This window comes from Telmatherina bonti, assembly GCF_933228915.1.
Source record: "Telmatherina bonti genome assembly, chromosome: 15".
Taxonomy (NCBI): Eukaryota; Metazoa; Chordata; class Actinopteri; order Atheriniformes; family Telmatherinidae; genus Telmatherina; species Telmatherina bonti.
Genome location: NC_136613.1, coordinates 12,677,548 through 12,690,875, shown reverse-complemented (window position 1 = coordinate 12,690,875; position 13,328 = coordinate 12,677,548). Strand labels below are relative to the sequence as shown.

The 13,328-nt window shown below is 40.6% G+C and overlaps 1 protein-coding gene across 1 annotated transcript in view; it reads left to right on the top strand.

Annotated features, from left to right (window-relative positions):
- Positions 1–394: 394 nt before the first annotated feature.
- znf385b (zinc finger protein 385B) overlaps positions 395–13,328 on the top strand; it is a gene marked incomplete at both ends in the record, with an annotated part of 45,091 nt that continues 32,157 nt past the window's right edge. The window contains 3 exons of the mRNA XM_079253996.1: positions 395–524; positions 624–767; positions 940–1,056. Of these exons, the coding sequence (XP_079110122.1) occupies positions 395–524; positions 624–767; positions 940–1,056 (391 nt within the window). The remainder of the gene's footprint in view (positions 525–623; positions 768–939; positions 1,057–13,328) is intronic.

The following is a 13,328-nucleotide window of genomic DNA, read 5'->3' as shown; positions in this document are numbered from 1 at the left end:
ATGCATCCGGTGTCATTCAGGCCTCACTCACGTCCATTTGTCTGTCCGTCCACTTGTCTCAGAGTTTCTTCTTTAAGGTCATGTGTATATTTGGTGTCACCTTCACACTGGTGCTGTATTCAGCACCTAAAGTGTTGGAGCACAACTGTGAAGTCTTTGTTCCTTCTGGTCATGTTTCTATTATTAGATATTCTTAGATTTTTTTCCCATCAAACTCCAATTTGTGTTTTTAAAATTGATCTTTTTCTTTATAAAGACATAACACTGTGTGCTTAAGCCTAAATAAAAATGCCAAATGTGCGATACTTAACCATCTTCAGCTCTTTTTCCCCAAAATGAAGCCATCAAAACCACATTTTTTAAAAACAGTTTCTCCGCTTCTTCTTCTTCAGAGATGAAGACTCCTGTCAGCCCCTCTCAGCTCCTGGAGAGCGGGCAGATCTTCCCTTTTGGAGGAATGTGTCAAGAACTGATGGACACACCCACAACCATCAGCCTCTCTGTTCAGCATACTCCATCTCCAGGTGACTGACATGCTTCAGGATCAACGATGCATTAAATCTCCTGCCACTCGTCGTTCGGTTAGACTTATCCCTGCTTTCTTTTCTTTTTTTGAAACCCAGGTCAGGGCGGGGCCTTCTCGCTGTGCGAGGTGTGTAACCTGCAGCTGACCTCAGCTGCTCAGGCCCAGCTGCATTACAATGGCAGGTCTCACCTCCGGAGGGTGAGACAGCTTCAGGCTGGAGAGCCAAGACAAACAGGAGCAGGTGTGTTTCTGCAGCCATGGAACTGTAGCATCAGCCATAACTCAATCCCTCTGAGACGATGTTACAGCCAGCAGCAGCAGCGTTAGCTGTCATACTAACATGATTAGTAGCAGAGGATTATTACCATCAGCTCCTTGCATGTTTGTATTGATCTTGTTGTCTTTGTCTGCAGCAGGGCCTCAGACCAGGTCCATGCATCAGCCCACAGGACTCTGCTCCCAGCCTGTAGGACTAACTCCAACTCCTGGCTTGAGTCCAAGTCTCAGTGTTCCCTCCAGCATGACTGCAGGTAGGACCATGACTGTTACGACTGCCAGTGCCCTTTAGACAGTCTGTGTTGCCTCATATTTAAAATTAGCAACTAAATGTACCTCAGAGAGGGTGGTTAAAAGCGCCTAATCCAGACCCCATCGTTGAGAGACATGCAAATTGTCTTGGTAACCAGGAGTCTGCGGCGTGATGGCGACTTTGGCTGATCCATCACTAACAGCTGCTGCCCCCGGGAGAGGTCAAAGTGTGTGTGTGTGTGTGTGTGTTGGATCTCAGATCGAGCTTTAAAAGGAGAAACCATCCCTGCATTAACTCAGATCACCGCTGCAGTTTTATGCTCATCTTCTGTGCGTTAGCTCCGCCTGAACACCTGCCAGTCACTGTAGAGGTGTCGGTTTATGATTCTCACACATCAACACAGATGAGGGTTACTGTTTAAGAGGGATTTTTTTTTCTTTCCTTTTTTCTGCTGTAGAAAATCTTCATGCAGTATTTTCCATCATTCTCTGAAAACAGATACCACAAAGTCTGATGATGTGCTTAGAGCTCATCTAGCACCAGGAAACCTAACCTGTAAATATCTTAATATGTATATGATGCATAAGCTTTACACTCATATTTTCTGTTAAATATAAATTTTATATTTAGTTTTCAAGGGAAACTAAAGATAATGCCTCTGACCTTCCAGTGAAAAGACGACCACTCTACCGTGTGAATTCCAGCCTCCCTGATTGCTGTACTCTTTTTCATAGCATCCGTCTGAGGCCGATGTTGAAGATTTGATTGGCAGTTCTCAGGATTATCTCGAGAGTTGGGTTTGTTGAACTTTAAAAGTTGCTCCAAACCTTCAACTTTTTATATCTTTGATGCACATCTTCACCACTTCAGAGACCTACTGGGATGGTTGTAGGTACTGGAACATCTCCACACTTCCTGTTTAACACAGAGATGAGAAAAGCATTCACTGTATTTTCTTAAAAAAACACTTAAACAATTTCTTTTTTTATTTTATTTGAAGTTTTTTGTTATAGCTGTTAAGCATCTGAGGTTGGAACCTACAGTAATTAGTTCCAATACTGTATTTTAGTACAATGTTCAAGTATTTATAATTAACTTTAGTTATACCAACATGGATGGGACTTAAGATGCTTCCTTGGCGTATCTGTCATCACCCAGCAGACTAACTAACATGATGTCATGAGGTGACATAACTGAACAGAAGAGAGAGAGAGAGAGAGAGAGAGAGAGAGAGAGAGAGAGAGAGGCTCTGATGTGATGTTCATGAAAAAAGCTTGGTAAGTGGATGGATGTGGAGGACATGACACTGCTGACAGGGCTGTTCTGATAAGTAGTAGTTTAAAGAACTTTCCTGTGAGTACAATGATTTGGAAAAAAGGGGATCTAGAACTTTTAGAAACTTTTGATTTTATTATTTTTCAATAATTATTAATAATTTTTAATCTAAGGTTTTAATTATTTTTTATCTTTAATTTTTTAAGGCATACAGTCTGTATGACTTTGTACTTTGGCAATAATGATTGTAGGGCTGGGCGATATGACCTTTTAGTAATATCCCGATATTTTTATGGCATGTCACAATATACGATATATATCTCAATACTTACCGTAGCCTTAAATTAATGCTTTGGTGCATACAATCACATCAGTAAGATGATTTTGTGTCTACATTGAAACATAATTGTTCATACTGCATCAAGATATGCTGATTTGAAACGTTCATGCCAAAAGGATGAAATTGTAACGAAGCAAATTGATCAAAACCGTATTTATTGAACAGTTAAAGCAGTGGCAGAAACATGTCATTTTAAATTTGTGGTACTGCTACCTTTTGTGGCGACACTTTTGCGACATACTTTGCATACGACAGTTGTTTGCTCAACATCCTCTCTCCGCTATCCAAACCACTGCCAGATGATGGATCCTGTACTATTTTTCTTTGGAACAAATTCTTCTTCCATTTTTTGTAACTTGCGCTACTACCTCTACCGGAGTTCTCTGCTAGAAAAGCTGCTACACGCTGCCTCTCATGATGTAGCATGTAGCTAGGATGCTAGCACGTAGCTCATGTTATGTACGTAACTAGGTGCGCTTGATTTAACACTCTGTGCAAAGCGGTGCAGAGAGTCGAGGAGGAGTGAGAAAACCCCGTCTTCAGCTAAAAACAACTGCGTGACAACAGGGCTACTCGAATATGACGAAAATAGACATTTTCTATATCTCACAGGGGACTAGCCACGATATCTCAAGTATATTCGATGTTTCGCCCAGCCCTAAATGATTGTGACATGACAGAGTAGATTCAAATGCAGACAAAAGCTCGAGTGCAAGAAAGTGTCTATTTATGGAGCTCATAACTAATGCTGAGGACAAAAACCACAGACAGTCTTTCGGAGACATGAGGTGAGGAGGGAGCTTGTATACCTGGACACACATGAGGGAAGCTGACAAGCCACAGCTGCAACACATGAGGATGGGGCAGCTAATTAGGCCAGGGATCAACAGGGGAGGAGCCATGACAGATTCTTAGTACTTTTGTTTTTATTTTTATTTTTATATTTATTTTAACATTTTAGTACTTCTTAACTCCAGTATTTTCCTCCCTCTGCCACCTCCTGGGTAGATGCATTGTTGGCTTCTGGGTGGGGTGGCTGGGATCCGGACTTGAAGGTGGCTGCTGATCACCCAGGTCTCAGGGTCCTCCTGGCCCATCTCTGATCTTTGTGTGGGTGGGGTCACATTAATACAATCACTCTTCTTGGAACACTTTTCTCTTCATATTTTCTGCTAGTTAGTTTTCTTTCTGTGTATTCCTGGCTTTAGCTGAACGATATGGTTATATTTAGCTTCTTCATCTCTGGTGCTTTTGACAGTCGTTGACTTTGTCCTCCTGCGGGAGGACAATGAGTTACACTATGTTGGGTTTTAGTACAGGTATAGCAGATGGTCCAGAATCTGTTGTTGGCTTGAATTTTCTGTTATCTTTCCATCCTTTTTCTACTATCCTCTCCCATCAGGTCTAGTGAAAAAACTGTGTAATACAAACACTTATTCAAACTAAACAAACACGTAAAAAAGAGAATTCAGATTATCAAGGGATCGTTATATCTATAAAGCTCTTTATAAAGCTCCTCTTGGCAAAACAAGATAGTCATTCTGCTTGCTTTAATACTGGACCAGACAAGGTAAAAAACCAAAAAAAACAAAACAAAAAGAACTTCAGTGTTTTCTTCACAGGGGTCCTCAGCACTAGGGGCTTTACCTGCCTGGTGTGCAGGATTGTTACCACAGGCTGGGGGTCCTGCACTGCAGCCCTATGGCTGTAGTGTGGACTGCGGCCTGTCCAGGTCTTGGCTGTTCATATAGTGATGCCCTCTATGTCAGTGGGTCGGCTTGCTCCTGGTGTTAATGGATCCCCATTACATTGTTTCTTCCCAGCAGTGTCAGGCCAGATGTAGATGTTTGTTTTTGTTCACAATTTTGTATCTACATGCAGTTAAGAAACCGTAACTAATGATGGAAATTCATGTCTGTTTATAAGAGAAAGGATTGGTGGGGTGCTTGCATGTGTGTGAGGGCTATTATTATGTGGTGTGTGTTTTTAAATTAATACTTCGCTGTGTGAAGGCATTATTTTAATATACAAAAATTGTTTTTATTAAGTGAAGAACTTTGTGATCCTGGTTGGATGAAAAGTGGGAGCTGGACAACAACTCACGATTCCGATTTTTGGTTTGTTGATTCGATTCAAAATCAATTCTCGATTCAAACAGATTTTTGATTCAAACAGATTTTTTATTCATAATCATTACACTTAACTAACAAAAGATGCTAATACCCTAAGTAACTTCATTCTTCTATAAGCTTTAAAGAACTGAGAAATTATTAGTACTGATTCAATTTAAATGGCAACATGTACAAAACGTTCTTTGCTAGTCATTTCTCTTAATTTCAATTTGGAAGAAACAACACAATAGCCAGGCCATCATTTTGCAGCTATAATGCCCAAGAAGATGCGTAAAAAGATCAATATTAACAATAAAAATGACAAAAATGTTCATAATGGATTATTTTTATTTATTTGGAAAAAAAAGATCAACTTTTTAACAAAAAAAAAATCTATCTTAAAATTGTGAAGCAAACGTCCAGATTTTTCATTCTTTCAGTTTGATTCCCCAACCCTAATGAAAAGTGCTTTATGAATAAAGTTTGATATAACTTGATCATTTAAACATCAGTGTCCATGTGCCAACAAAACAGTAGCACTATGTGTGTTATCTGCTGGTGAAATTACAGCTGAAGCGCTTCAAATTTCTTTGGTTTGATGTGATTGGAACTGCTTCAGCGCATCATCAGCTATTCAGACCCAGTTTTTTTTTTTCCTCTTGGAGTCAAACTGCTGGTCAACAGAGTGAGAACATGCTGTGAGATGTAAAAGACTTAAAGTGGAGCAGGCAGCAGCAGGTCAATAAACTGGGACACATGTGCTGCTCAAGAACCATGCTGGCATTTCTCAAACATCGCTACTATTTGCAATTAGTCCAGTATCTTATTAGTCTGCAACACATCTGCTGTCGTGAAATCTTTGTCGTAATTTTCTTATACGACCGGATTCCAGATTGTAAATGAAACCTGCAATGCAAAACTTTCTTTGGAAAACGGTTGATTTTAAGGCTTGACTGGGTTTTCTTCCATGCTGCAGACAAAGAAGAAACCTACGCACCGTGCATTTCAGTAAGTTGGTTGATGGCGTCAGGCGAGACAGAGGAAACAAAGCAACAGTCTCATGCTGACACACACACACACACACACACACACACCTGTGTAGGTGAGTGTGTGTGTGCAGTAGCAGCTGTAATTACACACTGTGTCTCCATATCAGTGTGCAGGCTACAATAACACTGATTAAAGATTAAATCTCTCCACTGAACACACACACACACACACACACAAGCGCACACACAACTTAAGTGAGTGTGTTTTTCTCTTTCTGTCCATTATGTGACGTTTGCTTTGCCACAAAAAGCTCATTGGCCTGAGCTCAGTGTTCCTGCAGGCCAAGCGGAGTGTTTGTGTGAAAGCGTGTGTACATGGTTGTGCATTTACACATTTGTGTGTGTGAAAAAGAGACTGAGTGTATGTGACAATAGCCCACCAGAGCAGCCTATCAGGAGTCAGGTCAGATGACATCAATGCTATTACACATGTTTGTGAACTTTTAATTCCCTTTTAATCATTATGTCATGTTTTTAATGTGTTAAGTTACTCCCAAATCATTACGTACTGACACTTAAAAGGAATTGTCAGAGGTATCGCGGTACAAATGGGTGTGGTTTTACTTGTTTTAGTGCCTAAATGTAAACAGCAACTGGCAAAAAAAAAAAGTATATAAAAAAGACTGGTTTCATATAGTACTGTTAGAAGACTAAAACTGCAGAGTTCAGTGGGAAAAAAAAACAGCCATATGGAGAAAGAGAGCATATTTTCTTTCAAATAAAAGGTTTTATGTATCAGAACATGATTGAAAACCTTGTAATTGCTGCAAGGTCTCAAATAAATATGATAAATACAGCTTGAGATGAAAGCAAAACATAGAATAGTAGTGTCATTAATAAAAACTTAAACAAAAGTGTGTTGAAACAGAATACACTCCATGATTTAATAACACATCAGCAATCACCCCTTCTTTTTTGTTATATGGGCTTTGTTGCCTGTTTACAAAAAGTAGTTGTCCTCAGTGCCAAATCTTACCACAGCCAATGTGTCACACTGACACCAAAGGGCAGCTAAGGACGATACGGACTGACAGAATGCAGCAGCTAATGCCCAGAGAGTCAGAATGAGTCAGTAAAATCATCATCTATTAAGCACTAAATACAGCTTTTATTTAGGTGTTGTAAAATGTCTACAGTTGTCGCCAAGAAGTAGTTTCATCTTCAGAAGGGTGATGCTACTTTGGTCACAGTATGTGTAATATCTGTGTTCTTAACTCTATTAAGAGACTGTGAAGACAGAAGAGAGTAAAAAAAAGTCAGGGTTAAATTATACACACAAACAGATCACCACAATGAGACTATGTGAGTGAAAGGAAATAAGTTGAAAAGCAGAATTTCACACAACCCTGCCAGACTGATTCAATGCACAATGCTGAAATAAAATCTCTGAATAACATATCATCTCAGAGATGAAAGGACACGATAATTCCCTGCACCAATGAAAGATCAGACCACGGGCCAGTTTATCACTTCACCTCAGTCCAAACTAAATCAGAAATAAGAAAAGAAAGCAATCTTTCTGGATCTCATTTAAATGTTCTTTTTCTTTTGTTTTGTTTTGTTTGCACAGATATAACATACCTTAGTAGACACAGCAACAAACTGTTCTGACAGTAAACAATAAGACACAGCTACAGAGCTGAGTCTGATTTAAAGGTATTACCACCAGAGGTCCTAAAGAGCACACTGCAGATTATATAATTCCTATAAAGCAGTGTTTCTCAGTCCGGTCCTCACGACCCCCTGTCCTGCATGTTTTATAGTTAACCCTACTTTAACACACCTGAATGAAATAAAGGACTTGTTAACAGGCTGCAAAGAACTTGATGAGGAAGTTCGATTTATCTGACTCAGGCGCTTTGGAGGAGGAACGTGTCTAAAACATGCAGGGCTGTGGGGCCTGAGGACTGGATTTGAGAAACACTGCTATAAAAGATTAATGTACAAAATATAGTCAATAAAATCTATCTGTTTGTCTGTCTATCTGTCTATGCTGAACCCTTTCTTTTAAACATGCTGGTATCACTGCAAAATGAGTGGGAACTCGTCTGGAATAAGGAAAAATGTTTAAGATACAAAAAAGAAAAAAAAACACTTTGACGTTCAAGACAAAACAGATTTGGAAAGAACTCTAAAAACACAAGAAATTAAATTATTCGCAGTTGAGGCTGTTTTTACCAAGAGACGGCCTTACACTGTAAACTTTACAGTGTAAAGGATGAACGCCTTCTCTCTGAACAGACCAGTATTCATGCTCTCCTCAGCGACCACCAGGAGGCAGCACACACACTCTTGGACATGCTCAAGCAGGCACACACACACTCTTATTCACACAAACTGACTTGCTAATGAAAGAAGTGAATTCCCATGATCCACATGCTCACTACAAGTTAAGAAACGATCTCACATGAGACTAATAATGTTTTCAGTATCATAGCTCCTCTCCTCACCTCGTCTCATGTCTCCTTTCTTTTTTCCCCCCTTTTCTCCTCTTTATTATTTTCTTTTATGTTCATTTTCTCTTCCCCTTGAAGACCTCATACCTCCTGACTGGATGCCTCTTTCTAACAGTGGAAATGTCAGCTCACCTTTTCTCTTCTTTTGTTTTTTTATGGGACTCTGTGTGTGAATATGTTTGCACTAATTAGCTCTCCTGGGCTGATAAAGGTCAGCTTGTTGTCCTGCTCATTACCCATTCATAATGAGCTGTGAAACAGACAGTTATTAATAGGCACATATTGCACCCGTGTGTGTGTTTGTATGAAAGATGGAGGGGATTGAGCAGGTGTTGATGTGTGGTCTTCCACTGATGTATTCTGTTGTGTATGAATAGACCGTGCTGACGGATTTTTGCGCTCATAGTGGTGTATAGTGATGACAGCATGCTCAGTGGGCTGAGGGGGCTGGATGAGAAGATACAGACCGCATTTAAACCGTCGATGCAATGCCCGTGTTACCCATGACCTGGACGACTTAACTAATGAACATGTCAGCGCGAGTTCAACACTATTCTAAGACACTGTACAACACAGGAGATGACTTCAAGACCTTGTACAGGGCTTTTAGGAGTAGTTGAGGTCTGGCAGAGGAACACACAAATTACTGAGAGATGGCAAAACTAGTCGCATTAGCTTAGATACATTCCATACCTCCAAAACTTTAGTAAACTGGATTAATAGAATATTTAGAGCATGAAAGGTTTTGGTCATAAGAGCTGAAATGCCTCTCCCTCTCGCTTAGAGATAGGGTGAGGAGCTCGGTCATCCAGGAGGGGCTCAGAGTAGAGCCGCTGCTCCTCCGCATCAAGAGGAGCCAGTTGAGGTGGCTCGGACATCTGGTTAGGATGCCTCCTGGACGCCTCCCTGGTGAGGTGTTCCAGGCACATCCCTCTGGGAGGAGACCCCGGGGAAGACCCAGGACACGCTGGAGGGATTACATCTCTTGGCTGCCCTGGGAACACCCCGGGATCCCCCCCGCAGAGTTCGCAAATGTGGCTGGGGAGAGGGAAGTCTGGGCTTCCCTGCTTAGGCTGCTGCCCCCGCGACCCGACCCCGGATAAGCAGCTGAAAATGAAGATGAAGAGTTGAAATGGAGGGTAGGTACAGGTAGGATTTTCAAAGGTTGCTGGTAGCATCAAGCTTCATTTTTATTCCAGATACCCTGGAACCTGCCATATAACTAATAACCAAGAATATGATAAACCTTTTCTCAGCTTCACCGTATTCATCTGTGACATGATAGAAATGATCAGAACAAAGAGAGTCGCTCATCTGTGGGAGAAGATTAGAAATCAAATCTGGTAGTACTATTGATATAATGATGGCGACAAAGTTTGTGCAAAGTTCTGCAGATGGCTGCCACATTTATGTGCCATTATGACAAGGAGATATCTTATCTATCTTATTAAACATCTTTTTGCTTGTCTTGAGTATATTAAAGCATGGGTAGAGTTAAAGTTTTTAAACTTAAAGAAGACAGGATTACTTGCGTTTGGAGCTAGAGACTCATATGAATACCCTCCTGTTGAGCTGGGCCTCCGAGGCACCTATGTTAAACCCACAGCTGTAAATCCGGGTTTTAGAATAGACAGGGATTTTAAACCATGTCAATTTAACAGCGCAGTTAAGTCGATCTTTCATCATCTTAGGAAATTGGTAAAGGTTAAACCTTTTCTTTCTTGGCAACAGCTGGAGACAGTAATCCATGCCTTTATACTGTCATGGCTGGATTACTGTAATATCCTCTATCTTGGAGTAATTCAGTCCCCAGATAGATTTTTCCCCAAGATAGTTGAGAGTCTTTACCCACTTGCCTCTTTTATTAAGCCCAGTGTTTGGAACCTTGACCCTGCACTGTCTTTAAATGCTCATATAAAATCGCTTGTTTGTTTTTATTGTCTCAAAAACCTTGCTAAGCTGAGTCCAGTTGTTTCACCATCTGAGATGGCGTTGATCGTTCACACCTTCATCTCATTTAGACGGGATCATTGCAACTGCACTTTTAAATCCTGAAGCAAAAAATCTCTCGACTGTCTCCGGGTTGTCCAGAATGTTGCTGCGAACAAAACCCTCCAAATTCTCTCCTGTCGCTCCAGTACTCATCCATCAGCACTGGATCATTCTGGTTTTAACATATCAAGCTCTACATGACCAAACACCTGATTGTGTCCGAGACCGTCTACAGCTGTGTGTTCCAGCAGGTCCCTGAGATCAAGTGATCAAGGTCTGCTGGTTGTTGCACAAACATGGCTAAAGCTTTTGCAACAGTGGCTTCTTCCCTCTGCAACTCCTTTCATCTCAGCCTGAGAGCTGTGGACTCAGTGGACTAAACACACATTCATTCATTCATTCAATGATCCGAACCGCTCAGTCCGATGAAGGGGCGCGGGAAGCTGGAGCCTATGCTGAACACATATCTTATATTTAATTAGTTTAAATTGTTTTTAGGTTCTCTGTGTTGGTTTGTGTTTCATTTTTAACCACTTTGGGATTTTCATCTTGAAAGGTGTTATTTAAATAAACATTTATTTACGTACTTACTTGCACGTCTGCATCGCTAAAATGATGATGATGATGATGACAGTTGCTACACCGTTTTTAGGGATAGATTCTGCAGCCAGGGATCAGGCCACCAAGACCCCAGCCTCCACTTACCAACCACCTCACACTGCACCCGACTTCGTTGGACTTTCCATTGGGTGGTAAACCCACGTTAAAGAGAATCCATGTTGCCTCTTTGGGCTATGCTGAAGGTTGGTGGTCTTCTGAAGCACCTACTATATCTTGTCATTGCTCATTATCTGGTCCCCCTACTTTGGACCTGTTTATCTTGGGCGACCCTACTAGGCACATAAAGCCCCTAGAAACCCCATAAAGCTGCTTGAGGAGAAGGACCCACATCATATGTGATAGGAGTTTATTTTTTTCTATATCAAATGCGATATAAAACTGGTGACCAAACTCAACTCAAATGACTGTAGTGTTCATGGTACTTGTGAAGACTAGACAAGAAACTCCTGAGAACTAATGGAATTATCAGGATACAAACTTGATTACATGTTAAAGTCAAAGGTAGTAAAATAATTGTTTTTTCATTTGGAGCTATGGTGGGATTGATATAAAAGGTCTGGATCAAGTGGAAGTATTAGTTTATTAAATAGTTAATGGAATTTGTGAATAAAACAGCCAGTTATGATGTAGTACTACAGTGTAAATAAAATAGATTAAAAGCTAGCAGAGGTGGTTGAGATGTTAAAGTACAGAGGTTGTTTATTTCTTATAGAGTTGCACAGTATATCGTTTGAGCATTGTCATCGCAATGTGTGTGTGCAATAGTCACATCACAGGTCCTGCAGTATAGGAGGCAAATTAACTCAAAATGTTCATTTGCCCATTTGACACAGATGAAAGCCCGTTCATTTTAGTTTACACTTCTCCAATGCGGATAGTCGTAAATGAAACAAGATAGAACAAAACATTTCCTCAGCATCTTGGTAAATTACAGCAAACAACAAAGGATAACAATAACTCTCAAAGTACGGACAAAAACTATAGTAGTATCATGCCGAAAAAGAGAAAACATCAGTGCAAGTTAATAGCAGGAGTGCAGCGTTATCAATTGAAAATTCCGGTATTTTTGTCATATCGCGATATATCTCGCAGAATAACAAAAATAAATAAATAAATAAATAAAATAAAATTCGCGTTGTAATTTTTTTTCCAGTATGGTGCAGCCCTAATTTCTTGTCTATTCCAGTTGTGTTTTGTTCTTCCTTTCGTTTTTTTTTCTTTTTGCCGTAATGAGATGAACTGTCTGAGAGCATGAGCCACGCGGAGACGGAGAGAGCGAGAAAAGAGGGATTTCCATTGAGACAGAGGGACTGTCATCACTGTTTACCCTGAATAGCGTCACCTCAGTGATTCACACACACTGTACACTCCGGCTCTGTGCGGCTGTGTGTCGCTCGCCCTCCTCTACTCTCACACACGTGTCTCTACACACACAGAGGCAAACAGTCAGACGGCGACCCTCCGCTGTTTGTTTGGAATTTCTCTTCGATGGTTTTAGTTTTTGGGGGAACAGATGATTGAGCGAAGAGGAAGGAGGTGGAGGAGGAGGAGGTGAGAGAGCTGTCTACCCGTTCATGATGTGGGGTAGTTTCCTGGGTCGAGGTAGGAAATCTTTCTGTTTATTTCTGTTTGAGCCTCACATTCAGCCCCTTCAGGTCGCAATGTTTTTTTGTTTTTGCGTCTGGCTTCATCTTTTCTGTCATGACGTGCACACAGGTGTGTGTCATGCTTGTTAGCGTGTTTGTGAGGATTGCGTGTTCCAGAGGACAGTGACCTTGATGCGAACCCTGAACTGAGGTTATAGGCTGATGTTCAGGCTAAAAATTGCCAGACGGATGAGAGAAGGATGATTATTGCATACATATTGGGACTGGGCAGCTCATTTTCTGGAGCTGTTTAAACTGACGTCTATAAAACTTTCTAATTCAAGCAGCTGAGACTCTCGACAAGAGTTGAAATCTCTGATAAGAAATTTAGTTGGCGGTTTGAGGAAAAGATGATCTGACATGTGAAGAAAACTGCCTCTGACAGCAGCCTAACTGGTGATGTCTTCTTTTATTTATTTATTTTGGTATTTTTGTTCAAAATGAGCTTCTACAAATATTTTATAGTTATAGTTTCGTCAAAAGAATGGTCATAAATTGCATATTTGTCTAGATATACAACATTTCGATGGCTGTCCATCAGATAATATTTAAAAATCTGCACAAACATGAGCTTCTGATCAATGCTGAGACAATTTAAGGGGATTTAAACACAGTAAGATTCACAAACATCTTTTCGAAATAGGTCGATTTATGTCAGTAGAATATATAATCATGCTTATTTCAGGAATTCACGTTCAGGATTAATATGTGCACAGTAAAAATGGATTAGATTTTTTTCTGCTCTGGCTTTTCTTCAGATCTCTGCTACAAACGCTGCGACCC